The sequence below is a fragment of the Falco rusticolus genome, chromosome 3, assembly GCF_015220075.1.
Source record: "Falco rusticolus isolate bFalRus1 chromosome 3, bFalRus1.pri, whole genome shotgun sequence".
NCBI lineage: Eukaryota > Metazoa > Chordata > Aves > Falconiformes > Falconidae > Falco > Falco rusticolus.
In genome coordinates this window covers 28,208,269-28,223,201 of record NC_051189.1, presented here as the reverse complement: position 1 = coordinate 28,223,201, position 14,933 = coordinate 28,208,269, and the positions used below count along the sequence as shown (strand labels likewise).

Below are 14,933 nucleotides of genomic sequence, written 5' to 3'. Positions count from 1 at the left end.
GCCTTGAGGGCAGGGTTTGTATAGCTAATGTATTATGTCACCCAAGGATTTTCTGCTATGTAAGTTCTTTTCATCAAAGATATTTTCATCTTTAAACAGCTGCAACTTTGAAATAATTATTAGGTATTTTATAACATAAACACATTTTAGGGTAATAGGAATACCTATAAAAGTATTCTTCAAAAGAAATGTTTGACTAATTTTACTGGATTTTCTGAAAAGCCGGCAGATGATCAAGGTTGCTATGTACAGTATGTGATGACGTCTTTCAGAAATGAGACAAAATAGTGGCATATTGCAACATTTTGCCCCATATTGGTACACCTAAACGTTTATACTAATACTTCTGAAGGAACAGTAACTTAGAGATCAATTTAATTGATTCAGTGATGTTCATTGCACAATGCTGAGTAATTTTTTACAGTGCTTTACACTATATATTCTGAAAAACATTAGTGTATTATTTATTTGTGATGAGCTGCTAGCACAGAACAAGATGATATGGTATAGATCCCTAGATTTTGCAAAAGATGTGTACTTTGGTGGTAAAGATTTTTTACTATTAGTATTTTCAGTATACTAGACAAACTCCAGACACAGGAAACAAGATACTCCCTAAAGTAGTTACTACAGAAAAGGGAGTGTGCCACACCATTCTGGTTAATGTAATTAAAGGAAAGAGCTAAGAACCATAAAAATACAGAAATTCACGTGGAAAATATACAAATCTGTTGTGTGCAGTGACAGCTCTTAAATAACTGTTGAGAGCTGACTTTTTATAAATGTATAGCAGGAATAAAGGGAAGGAAAGGCTGTAATGTATATGCCATGCACTACAAATACTGCTGTAAAGTCATTGCCTGAAAATTGATCAAATAAAAACAGAAGAATGTGCTAACTTTTGATCTTTTCCATATAGATCTAAAGTCATGATCAATTGGTTTCAGTAGGTTCTTTGAAATCACATAAGGGTTCATATGTGCCAAGTTTTATATGAATCACATGATAAGGTCAAGAAATACAAATTCCAAAGCTGGCTTTATATACCCAGTCCACATATGACTGTGATACCACGATACCATATGTTGACTATAATAGTGGGTATGTAAATAGTGCTCTTGAAAGCAATCCATTCAGTGAAATTCAAATAAAGTAATTATAGTAGGTTTTAATTGACTGATAATGGAAGAGAATAACATCAGGAAAACCTCCTTAAATCATTGCAGATGAGAGACATTCCATAATTAATGTAGCAAGTCTAGATAACAAAGAATAATTGATTATTTAGAACTTAAGACCTGTAGTGCCAGAGTTGAGGACTATTATAATGAAGTTCATGAGCTGCTGAAGATTAAAAAGCTGTTTACACTACTGGTTTTGCCATTTGTAATATGTGGAAAATGAAGAATAGCACTTGGAGGAAGTTAATTTTAATGTACTATTGTAATATTATAGACTGATCAAAGGAATACAATTCAAGGTGGTATGCAAGAATAGCTACTGATAAGCTATTGAGTGAAACTCCAAAGAGAATGATACAACCATATTGTCATTATGCTCTGTTTCTGAGATCTGGTAGCATTCTGGATTTTTAACCTTTATAATTTATCTATTATTTTCTATCTGGTGGTGAAAATACAATATAGAAGTAGCAGGTTTTGAGCACAAATTCTCTTGTAAGGACTGCTTAAGTGTCATCATAATTAATGCTAAAATTGAGTGCTATTTAAAGTCATCTTGTGGTAACTGATGGTTTTTACTCATATTTCACTTGGTATTTCTGTGGGTTTCCTATACTTTGTGTAATTACAGCTTTGCCCTCTTGTCTGTGTATGCATGCATAGTTATACACATGCATCTGTCTATAGGCACAAATGTTACGTGTAACAGCTCTATTAGGAATATTATTTACTTTGTTACAATTTAAACTTTTAAATACTCTTTAATCAATTGTCTATGTATCAAATTCCTGGAATATAATTAATGACTATGATCATTATCACCTATAGATCCTGGGAAGACTCTACCAGAAGCTCTGGATTATTGCAAGATCTGGTTGCAGACAGTAGCAGGAGAGGTAGATGCTAAAAGTGGTATTCCACCTCCTTTTATCACTGTGCAAATTAAAGACTTCCTTAATGGACCAGGTAAGCATTGCACTTCAATCTGTATTTTCTAATGTAATCTATTTGTAGATATGCACACATAGACACACACGTTAGATAATAAGAAAAATGTTGCATTCTTTGCTAATGAATGTGAAATTTTCCTCCAGCAATTACCCTGAATTGAAGTCAAAGTTGAGGAATGGTCCGTCATGGACCAGTCATAGGTTTAAGGTCTAAGTATTTATTCTCTTCCCAAGGTAAATTTAGAAATTTTACTGCTCAGGAGAGCTGAAGTTGGCACATTTCCAGTGGAATGAAACCTACCTGCTTCTAGCCCTAGAACAACTGAAATTTTATTAGTTATCTTTATAAAAGCTGGCTTTTAAAATGTTTCTGAACATTTTTGTAAGCCACATTCCTATGAGTTCTTTGGCATCTGGATACCTGGCATTGCAAATTCCTATCATCTAAAGTGCTGATACTGTAAAATTTAACAAATAGTGTTATTCTGTTTCTTTAATTAGCACAAAATGTAAGTGGTGTAGTATGAATGTGTATTAGCATTTACTTAAAATAATGTGACTTGAAGTTTCACTCCTAGAGTGTCAGAAACTCCTGCAAATTGAAATGTCATCCATTCTCTATTTTGTGAATTCTGTATCTATAACTACATTACTACATAGAATATAATTGAAGTTATATTAAAAGTTAGAAAATACATTCACATTTACCTGTGCCATCGCAATTCATTTTGTTTCTGCATATTTTTTATAATTCATTGAATTGTGTAACTTCCCCCCCCAGTATCCTTACTTCAGTCAGCATGCAGAATGAGCTGTTATCAGTCATTTAGTGAGTAACTCTTCAGTACTGTGTTTCCCTATTCATACAGTCTTACAGCACACTATCTAAACCTGCCTCTACAGCAGAATTCCATATTTCCTCTGCGTTGCTTACTGCTTTAAGATTTAAGCACTACAGAAATACTAATTTACCTGTACAACCCTCCCATGGGTGATGGAATAGTATGCCCTTGCCTTTTCACAGAAGGGAACTGAGGCACAGAAATTGAGGATTTTCTTATTATATTAAGGTTACCAATTTAAAACTCACCATTTAATTTTCGGTGGTGCTTAAAATACAGAAATTTAAATGTTGGAGACAGTTAATATTGGTTTTGGGTGAAGCAGTAATCACTTCTGCGTATCAGTCCACAGGACAGCAAATTGAAAAACCAGAGAATAAGACATACATATTTACCTGCTGACTATAAATACTTCAATTACATAACTTGAAAATCCATTTTTTGCAGGTAGGCAGGCAGGAGTCTCGAGGAAAGAATAAAGTACATGAACAACCTCATCACTACCCCTTTTTTTGTTTTCTGTGCTGCCTTAGCATTATTTTAAGAGAAGATTTTAAAACCACCTGACAATGCAAAACTTTTGTATATTGATCCCTGTTTGGCTTTGTTAATAGGACTTTGAACCTTCAGACCTACTGCATGTTCTACTGCCATTTGGACTAAAGGATTAATTGATAATATTGGATTTTCATTCTAATCGTGACCAGCACAGGAGGTGTAGAAACACCTGCTATCAGTGGCCTTTCCGTTACTGCTCCCAGATTGGTTTTCCTTTACCCTTACACACATACACACACACACCCCCTCTCCCAATTCTTTTCTGTTCTCTCTCCCCACATCTGGCAGATTCCCATATTGCCAGACCCTTTGTCTGTGCATTCCCCTTTTCTGAAGATTCTCAATGTAGTTTCTTGGCGCAGCCTTTATATTTAATTTATTACACAGCTGAAGGTTTTTCCCTGATGCTCTCCTGCCAGTAGGACAGACTTCTAACTAAACTAGCAGACGTGGAAGCTGGTATAAATTGCAAAGTATATATTCACAAGTAGTCTAAGTGTCTACTTCATTCTCAACAATTCAGTCAGATCTTGAATCGATGTTAAATCCCTCCATGATATATGACTAAATAGGGATCTAAAACCCAATAAATTAATGCATCATAAACCAGTCTGTTTATTTTCACGAAGCATATCAAACTTCAGAGATTTCCTGCAGGATCTCTTCTTAGCCAAATGGCATTGGGCTTTTTTATCACCTTTTGGCTGCTAATTGGAACTACCATTACACATGACTCAACAGTAATTACTCTGAATTTTAACGAAGTGTTTTGCTGGCATAATATAACAAAACAGCTCTGGATTCCATTGCAGATTTTTCTAACCTTAGGTGTTGCCACTGTGAGATCCTCTTCAAATGAACTAACCTTTACCAAGAAGCCTTCCTTGGTGGTTGGAGGTTTCATTGGATGAGTAATGGAAGGCACTTTCCGCATATGATTGCATCAGAATGGCACATACAAAGCATTATGAAAGCTTGACAGCTCCTCAGCAGGCTACTGGAAAATAAGTTACTAACTCTCCCGGGGGGGAAAGTCTTCTAACCACAGCTGCTTCCAGAATGAGGTAGCTTGGCCATCAGCAGGCCTGGAGAAAGTGCCTACACCACCAGATCCTGACTAAGTTGGCAGTTGTTCATTGAGGATGAGAACCTGAGCAAAACTCCGGGAAGTTCTTGTGAGGTCACCAGACAAACAATATTTGTGATGGAAGACATCACAATTAATAAATTGAATAAATAAAGGCACTGCTGAAGTATGCTTATGTTGCAGGCCTCGAGGGCCTACACTTTTTGGGTGAACATTTGGCAAATAACGCTGCTGCTAAGTGGTATGTTTTCTAAGGCATACTGTGCGTTTTCATATTCATTTATGTATCTGTGTTTTATAACTGCAATAAGTAAATTATTAAAATGCTTGTTGGGTACAGCTGATATGCTGTTTGAAAGAGTCAGCACATTTTTAGAAGCTGTGCCTATGCAGACAAAAGTCTGGATGTAGCAGCTGGGTTAACTATGTGGCTTTCTGTATAGATTATGAGTGTTTAAAGTTCAGTGGTTTAATTGTAATGTCATTTTTCTTGCAAAATACATTGTTAGTGTGCTGAGGTTAAATTTCAAATATAACTATCAAACGCCTATCTTCTGTATGATGCAAACTACTATGCAAGCAGTTAAAAGAAAAAATCTGCAAGTGGTTCCAAGTGTTTGCTGTGTTAGATAAAACTGGTACTCCTTGTAAATCGTTTGTCAGCTGAAGTAGATAAGTAGATAGTGTTCCACAGAAAAATCATATGGTTTCACCACACAGGAAACCAGGTTGTCAGTCCATATTAGCTTGGAGATCAAAAAACTACAGCAAGTAGCTAAACTTGGAAACCACTAATTAAATGAGAATAACAGGATACATTAATGCACTTCTTGCCGCATGAGTTGATTATTTTGTACATTTTTGGCAACTAAAGAAAAATGACATTTCTTCCAGATTTAAGGTAATAGGATCCTAGGAGAAATAAGCATTCATCATCAGGCCTGTGGGAACAGACCTCAACTTTAACCCCACAATGTATTAAAGGACTATTCTTTCTCTTTCTACAGTAACTAATTATTTAAAATTTTTTAAATTCCATCTACATCAGTTTACATGACCCTTTCTCTTTTATAATCAGTCTGTTTCTGGATTGTACATCTAATTCTCGTCTAATACATGTAAAAGAACTATTTATTGCTTCAGTATTAGATATTATTCATTAGGTGAGGAACAAATATGACCATCTTGTTTTAATAGTGTTTGAAAATCTATTCTCTTTACCCTCTAGTCCTTTCTTTGGATTTTTTTTAATACAACTATGCTTTCTTAGCTATAAAAGCTGCCTTTTTGATGTATTCTTTCTGCATGCAAATGATACAAAACATGTTTGTGAAGTACAGCTTCATACAAATTGCCTTAAAATACTCATACATGCAAAATATAGATGGTTTATGCCAAAGTCCTCTTCCCCCAGCAGTTTCTTGGGAAGACATTAGGCTAGGTGTAAAACAGCTGCAGTCCTTGATACTTGCTTTGCCTTTTGAAATCCTTTCTACAGAAGAAACTATGCAGACAAACAAAGAAATGCCGTGTCCCACTGAAAGATGAAGTGAGACCTGGGTGACCTGGGGGATTGCTCTTTCCTGCCAGTCCCTCTGTGGCACAGTTTGGACACCACGAGGGGCATGGCACTGGAGCTAGGTTTATGGTTAAAAAGCAACAAACAAAACCGCACCATGGTACTCTCTCTGGCTTTTTTTCCCCCCTGTTTGCAGAGGCAACAACTGTATCCATTAGCAAGGTCAGTGGTATGGAGAAGCCTGGAAAATAGCAGCTACCAGAAACCCACTAGAATAATATCTCCAGCAGGTGATAGATTAGTTGGAACAAATTGGAACCATTGCACTTCAGCAATCCTGGTTTCTTTCAAGCTGTTTTAAAAATGTCGTCATTTTAATACACAATATCAGCCCTGCGGAACAGTCCACAGCAGGTTAATTTGAATCATATGATGTATCACTGCCCTCAGCTGACATGAGCTCCATTCCATGTGTGAAGCCATAATAAATCCATTCCCAACCGAGGCAAATTCCCTGTGAGAAGGTGAACTAATCCAGGCCTCACACTGGCATGTTAGCCCTCCGTAATTGAAAGCAGGGCCACCTGTTCCCAGCACAGTTAGCCTATAGAGAGAAAATTAGCATTAGATCAGATACTTAATATATTGAAAAATCATTCATACTGCTTGCAAGTTCAGCTGTGGGCTGCTTAGCATGACATCATATATAAACCTAGGAATGTGCCCACTTGATCCCAGTTTAACAGTTTTGTTAACCATGGTGTTTGTTAACTTTGAAATGAGAATTTTTTGATTTAATGAGAGCTGACACGTGAGAAGGGGAACTAGCCAGGGTGCAGACTTTTCTAATTAACTCTGGGTCATTTGCAAAACTTTTGAGCTTTCTAGTAGGTTTTTTTTCCCTTTGCTCTTTTACAAACAAGTTTTTAAAGCACTGACACTGTAGCCATGAAATGATATTTATTTGATTAAGAAGGCAAAGAGAAATATTCCAAACAGGTGTACCAGCCTGTAGGTATTGCTTTGGTTTTGACACATCTATTGTCTGTAATACCAGTGTAATAATGCATAAAATTATCAAAGTACTTTTCTGAAAGCAGTGTCTACAACACCTATTTTAAATTTAGTTTCTTAGATGGCTAAGTACTGAAAATTAAAACTGCACACCAAAGCCACATGGATAAGTTGGGAAATATTTTCTTGGTATCTTTTCCAGTGCAGCAGCATTCTTTTAAAACTTACCTCACACATTCACTCTATTTTCTGAAATCCTCTTACCCCCCCCCCCCCCATTTATGTCTTAATGTATATGTATTATTCAGCAGCTAAGCACATCATAGAGAGTTAGTATTTATGGGTTCTTTTCTTTTCCACAAACGTGCTCCATGATCTGGAAAAATTTGTTTCATGCCACCATATTGTGCTTCAACTTCCCTGGCTCTTTGAGAGAGTTAACATTTCCCTTAATGAGTGTTTTCTTTTCATGGTCGTGGCTCCCAATGTCCCCGTTATAGTTTTTGGCCTTACCACCCAACTCTTGACACCTTTCTGTAGGTTATTTGGTAGTTGCACAATTGCTTAATTTTAGTCAACATCCTATGAACAGCAGTAACCCGCCATCATTTATTCATGGTATCTTTGGTCGTCTTGACCTACAACAATTTATTTTGGTTCAATTGTGACAATTTTTAAAAATGAATAGAATGACATCACTCTGACCCTTGTCTGAGATCTGAAACTCAGGCACTGGCTAGCTAGAGCTGTTAATGTCTTAGTGTCACCTTTCCATAATGTCAGTGACATACTAGGTCATGGAAGTAGGAGTTGTTATTGCTGGGGAACACCCTGTATGGCTCAGGTTGATTAAGCTCCCTGAAGGCTGTAGTTTGCCATATTGGCCTTAGAGAGCTGCTTCTGTAGAGCTGCAGCACACAGACAGCAGTAGGTAGAAATACTGAGCAGTGACTACCAGCCTCTTCCAGACTAATTGGCATCTGTCTCACAGAAGCAGAATAAAAGATGGACTGCAGATGGCCTCTGAAGCCTTGTCTCAAGTTTCTCCTTTCTTTTCCCTTGATCCAAATTGGGAATGATGAATTAGAGGATAAAAACAATTCATTTGGATTCTTCTTGCTTTTCAATTTCTTTTAATTTGTCTCTCTTTTGATGCCTGACCAGGGACAATTGAGAACAGTACAGCTAGTCTTTTCTTTACATGTCTCTCTCTTCCCTATTTTTATAAATTTAATTTTTGCAATTCAGCCATTTCTCTGTTACTGAAGGGCCACCCTGACTCCAAATCAGAATCAGGGCTCAAGATTACCTTTACTTTCCTCAGATTTCCTCTGTTTAAACTCCCTACATCAGGATGGGTGGCTCCCAGAGAAAGAATATTACTGGTGGTGAAATGTTTCCTGCCTGTTGTCTGCTCCTCTCCTGTTTAGGACTAGGAAATTCAATCCTCCTAAGAGTTTAGGGCAAACAGTAGTTTCTTCTATGACAGTACTATTTATTAAGAAGTTTAATATTTTACCGCCTTCTTGGGGTAGAGGAGAATGAGACCCATGTCCACGCTGAGGGAGAAAGACCTGGTATTTCTATATTAGCTATAAAAAATAAAAGTTTCACTGCAGAATGAGGGGTATGAGAAGGGAACACATTCTTGGAAGATGCCATATTTTTCTTAACTTTTCTCATAGTCTGTGAAAAGATCCCAGTCATATAAATAAAGCTTATAAATAATTTTCATGGAGTTTACTTTCTGGTTTTTCAGATTAGGAGTATACTGTGGTAGTTTATTAGTCATGGAAATAATAACCTGGTGTACATTAAGTTATGGCATATATTAGAATAAGCCCACTGACTTCAGTAAGAGCTGGGATTGACCTAAAGCAACTTGCTAGGAACTTTGTTATTTTTGCGTTGCTTATTCTTCCTTAGCCCACCAAATAAAAAGTCCTTTTGAATAATATCATTATCCGAAGTTCACAGCATAAAATTATATCTTCACAGTACAAATCTGAATGTTATGGAGAACAAGGGTAAAATACACATAACCCTGAAATTTTCTATCTGAAGCTCAAAGTAATAAAATGACAAAGAAAGAAATTGTTTCAGACAGAAGTTTCAGAGTGCTGCTCATAGGTTTTCTTTTATAGATGTTATGATTTTGTTCAAACAGGCCATATTGAATCCATTGGGTTTTTTGTAATAGATTTCAAAATACATAATAAATGTAAGTAATATGATGACTAATGGGTCAAGTGAAGTTGGAACTTTTTAAATGAGAAAATAGCTGGAAACGGTTTTCAGGAAACTATTCCAGTTGATTTTTGGTCCCCCACAAGGTGTACATTAACATAAACTCCGTAGAATCGCCTCTGGGACCCGAATTCCCTCTCTGATTTCATTATTGCAATGTGATTCTTTCCCTTCCACTCTTAAGTCATCTCCTGGTGTGGTGTGAGCATATAATAAGTGTAATTTATTTATATTTATCTAATCACCTTTTAACTCAATAGTCATTTCATCATTCTGTTTCCTAGTAGCTGTTCAGAAAGTTGTGAAGGGCAATTAGAAACTAATAATTGACAGACATGGATTTAATGGGTAATCTAAAGAGACATAGTGAAGAAATTGAGAGAGAGAAAGAACAAGTTAAATTCTGCACTCAAATGCTACACTGTAATAAAAAAAACACTGCTCTAATACTGTCTAGTTCAGTCTGATATAAACACAATCAGAAATAACTCACTTGAATGAAATCTATTTACAAACACAGTAATTTCTTTACTATTTATTTGCTGGAAATAGATAACACCTGGCAAAATAAGTTATTGCTACTATGCCTTTAATCTAAAGAAAGCATTGGGGTATAATTGTGGTAGCAAGGCACTAGCAGCCAAAGGAGAGAGAGTATCGACAATGTAATTGTCAGTGTAATTGAGAAGTTAAAGGCAGCTTTGAGCTACCTTTTTCTCTGTCATGATTCCGAGGTAATTTTGGACAATTCAAAGAGGAGTTTGTATTATAGGAACCAGTGCTTTCCTACCGGTACAGAATCTGCACAGTGCTGCGTGATTTGCTTCCCAAGGTGTTTAAAATCATCTAAAAAGACTGTCTCCCTTGGATTTTGCACGCTGGAAATTTTATTTCAGCTGCATCTAGGTGACCGTTTACATTGAAACATCTCTTTTTAGCCCATTTTGAGTGACTGAAGAAGCTGCTGAACATCTATTTTCACCAGCTGCTATGTATAGGTCTTCATATTTCATCAGTTTTCACTGTTTGTCCATCACTTAAATATGTTTTTCTTGAAGAAATGTTGAAGTTTCTTTTACAGTGCTATGTATAAATTGTAAAACGGGACAAAGACTAAAAATATTGATTGCTCAATTGGATTTTTATTTTTTGAACATTTTACTTAAAATGCCAAAGAATCTCCTTATATAATCTTTCCCCAGTTGTAAAAATAGCCTATGTCATTATGAGATGGTTAAAATATTTGCAGTGAAGGTTCCAGAATTACATTCTCTGCAATTATGCTCCTGGCTGCCACCACCTTTGGTCAGAGCTGATTCACTGGATAATAATAACTTAATACAAGCCTTTGTCAAGCTATCAGTCATGACAACATTTTCTGTGTGACATGTGTTGTTTCCAAACAGAAAACAGGGAGTTCATTTGCATTTCTCTGGTGTCCTAGCGTCCATTTTTTTTATTGCTCTCTTAGATGAGTGTGGTGGTTGTGAAAACAAGTGACTAACAGCAGTGATAAAACACATGCCCAGCACCCCAGGTGTTGTGCATGTTCCACCACTGAGCTTCACCAGCAGCCTGTGTCTTCTCTGCCCTGGCCTGAGGAAGCCCAAGAGAGAACTATTGCTCTTGAATTCATCTCCTTTTAAATCTTTCTCAATCAGTTTATTCTCTGGCTTTAGCTTTCCACCTGTTCTATCAACTTATGTCTAAGTAGTTCTTGGGTTGTGGGTTTTTTCCTCTTCTGGGCTATACTACCGTAGGAAAGTGTTGGCAATAAAATGTGCTTTTGGCAAAGCAGTTAGCTGTGAAAGCTGTCACACCAAGCAATAAGGGTCCTTTCCTCATTTATTAACTTACAGACTTAATTATGTAGCAAAGCCAAGCACATATCTTCTGTTTTACTCCTTTATTACTACATTGTTAATGGAGAAAATTAAGTTGATAAGGGACTTGATTTGAAAGTGCCTAAATGGTTCAGAAACCCAAATCCTAGTGCAAGTTGGATTTCAGACTTGGATCATTTTAAAAATGCTGCTTGGTTTGTTCGATTGGGTTTTTGTTGTTTTGGGGTTTTTTAAAAAACTTATTAGAATAACACTCCTTTCCATTTGAGTATCGTAAGTAAATTAATATTGTAATGTCACATGGGTCTCTACTTTCTTCGTAAGTCTCCTTTTTCCATTCAAATGGAGGAGAGAACCAAGGGTGTGTGCAAAAAGGCAGGCGACTCTTGGGGTGTTCTTTAGTGCCAAGAAGGTTGGAGAGATTTTCCAAAGTGTTATGACATTTTTCTTCCCTTGGTTTTAATTAAAAATATCAGTACACAAGTATTTTGAAAAATCTTCCAAGTTGATCATGTGTGAGTTTGGGTGCCTAAAAATCTTGCTTTTTTGTAACGTCCAGCTTCCTAGCTTTGATACATGCCTTTCCACTAGGTCATGTGTTAGCTAGTGTTTTGCCACAGTTTCAGCATAGAAGGCTTTAACACAAGAGAAAGTATTTTCAGAAAACCATTGATTAAAATTGTAAGTTACAATTAAAATAGTTTTTCAGTCTTAAATCTTAGTTAGCAGTGGCTAAGTTTGGGTGTTTTTTATTCAGCTATAAAAAATCTTACATGGCCATTAATAAATTTTTCTTTGCAGAAAAATTGCTAGTTTATAAATCAGAGAATTATCTATTCAGATACTAAAGCACCTAAGGTAAATTTAGAACCCCCAGATATTTTGGGAGGGTCATAAAAGTGCTTTGTCATGTGCTTGGGACTCTCTAAAGTCAGTATAAACCTATGCTTAAGAGCAGCTCTAAAGCTCTGCTCCTGCAGCCCTTTACCATTGTTGTTAAAACTTGTAATTTACCTAAAGAGTGGAAGACAAGCTCATTAAGTTTCCATCAGCATTAAAAGTAGAGCGTGATCCTGGACAAGTTGAAACTAGGTCCTAATTTTGATGAAATAGTCATTAATCTGTGTAAAACCGTTAACAGTATTTCCTATATCTATAATGAAACTTGAAACTAAGTAGTGCTGTTTTCTCTGAACGTATAATCTAGTTTAGATAAATGCACAAAATTTTACTCATTTTTTGGTTCTTGAGGGTGAGGCTGTGGGAATGAAACAGCAAAGTGAAAAGCAGGCTTTTCCCTGTGCCCAGGGTAGCTGTCTCATTACTGGATGAAAGCTGAATCTGAAATGAAACATGTTAAAAACCTAAGTTAAAGCTAGATTTCTGTAATGAAGTATAATGTACTGATAAAAAGGCAGATAGCAGCACAGAAATGAGTTTCAGGCATCATAAAATCCTGCTTCCTATCTGTGAAATAATCTTGGTAATTGCAACTTCTCAGCTACTAAAATATCACTATTGTCAATGTTTTTCATATTAGTTGTGATTTCTAAAAATTCTGTGAGAATTTAATAGTCTGGGAAGTACCAAAATCCTTCACTAAGGAGACAAAGAACATTTTTAAAATATTAGGTTATTCCAATCTTCCTGGAAAACAAAGAAATCTAAACATATCTCTGTTTTTATATTTGCTTTTTATTTTACATTTCATCTTGAAAATGCATGGAAGAATACTGCACATTAGGTGTGTATAGGAAACAACAAAATATACATGTTATTCACTCATTTAAATGTGTTGAAAATGTTCACTGTTGTCTTTGGATTTTAGTCAAATAGATCTATTGGATGTAAAACTCAAGAGAATGTGAAGTGTATTTTCATTCTGACACAAAAGGACTAATGTATTTTCCCTCCTACACACTCAAATAATGTGTGTGTCTTTCAGTTAGCTGTGGTAATCCCTGGGAAGAAACAGGGAAATAAGATTCATGTTGTGACATGTTTCTTGCTTTAAAACTGTATATAGTGAAAATTGCTTCTAGTACTTTTCATGATGTTTTGGTTCAGATTTATTCCTAAAAACAGTTTCGTGATTTTTTACCATTGATTCTATTCTTTTAATTAAACATGATAGGAATAATGTTATCTCCACTAAATTTCTAATATTTTTACTTTGCTTGAATAATTGCACTATAGCTTCTCATACTTCTTTCTCTGATTCCCTCCTACAGCTGACATAAATGTGGACATATCAAAACCTTTAAAAGCAAATCTCAGTTTTGTCAGACTTGATCAAATAAACCAGTTTTTTAAGCAAATTGTAACCACAAATGATGATGAGCCCAGGAAGGAGGCTGCTCCACCAGCTGGCATTATTCCAGATGAAGATGTCACTTCAATAACCAAGCACTCCAGTACAAAGGATTTCCTACCTGCTGCACACACCAATGCTGTGCAAAAGGCTTCAGTACAAGAAAATTTGTGGCAGGCCCTTTCCTGCTTCCAGAAGATTTCCATTCACACTGTTCAAGTGGTTATTTTGATGGAAACCATCCCACATCCCAGTAAACCTTGTTTGTTAGTCTCTTTATCAAACCTCACTGGGAGCCTGAATATTAGAAGTGGACATAAAAGTGCAGGTAAGAGTTTTTTCCAAGTTGGAAGTGCTACTGACTTGTTCAAGTGGTGGTCTAGTAACCATTTTAAAGCATGGGCCGCTGAAGGGAACTCCTCTGGCTAACTTAATAAATCTACAACAGAAAATAGCAAATACCTAGTGGACTGCATTACCTGAGTTTCCCTTGCAGTAAGGCAGCACCAAAGAGTACTTAATTTTGTAGTTAATATCCCCTAGCTTGTAATTACTAATTTATTGATGGAATTCTGGCTGGAATAGTGGTTACCAGAACCACTATTCAGGTATTCTGATAATTCAGCACATACTTCAAAGGGCAAGATTTTGACAGTTTTCACTCTCTAACTACATTTTCTTGTTAGGACCCTATACTTCTGTTAAAAAAAAAAAAAACCAAACCAGAAATAATTGTTCAGAGCCCTGACATATGCTGCTATGTAACTATTGAGTCATATCACTATTCTCCTCCAGGCTTGTGAAGTTTTAAATTTTTACATGCTTCCTCTGCACAGCTGAGAGTCACCCAGGGAAAACGGGTGCTCCAGCCTCATTACTGCAGAACTGCAAGGAAACTTCACAGCTTGGGTATAATTAACAGGATACCAGAGACTCATTAAAATAAAGACAATTTTAAGTGTCTTTGGAAATTGTTGTATTAGTCTTTTAATAACATTAATAAGATGGTACATTTATATGATATGGATATGAGCCAGATGTAGGTAGTTGGCAGAGTATCTTGTGAGGCAAAATGGTCTTTAGCTGAAAGGAACAAGTTGTAGGCCAAGCGAGGTGGTGATTTATTTCTTTTTCATCAGAAATATTTATCCTTAGGCCAGCAAGTTTCATGGCTTCTTTATTGTTTTAAAAGTTAAAAATGAAAAATGTAAGGTTCATAGGACATGAAAGTGTATGGAAGTGCTGGAGCCTGAAACTCTTGATTTATCCATAAATAAACAACAGCACAGGCAGGAACTTTTCCAATCAGATCACAAGCCTAGCACAGAAAGCACTGCAACTGAGGAAAAGGCCTTTCTAATGTCCTTTAAATAGTTCTAG

The 14,933-nt window shown here is 36.2% G+C and overlaps 1 protein-coding gene across 1 annotated transcript in view; it reads left to right on the top strand.

Moving 5' to 3' along the window:
• Nucleotides 1-14,933, top strand: part of VPS13B (vacuolar protein sorting 13 homolog B) — a 476,916-nt gene that overhangs the window by 366,392 nt on the left and 95,591 nt on the right. Inside the window, 2 exon segments of the mRNA XM_037379063.1 lie at nucleotides 2,010-2,147; nucleotides 13,474-13,881. Of these exon segments, the coding sequence (XP_037234960.1) occupies nucleotides 2,010-2,147; nucleotides 13,474-13,881 (546 nt within the window).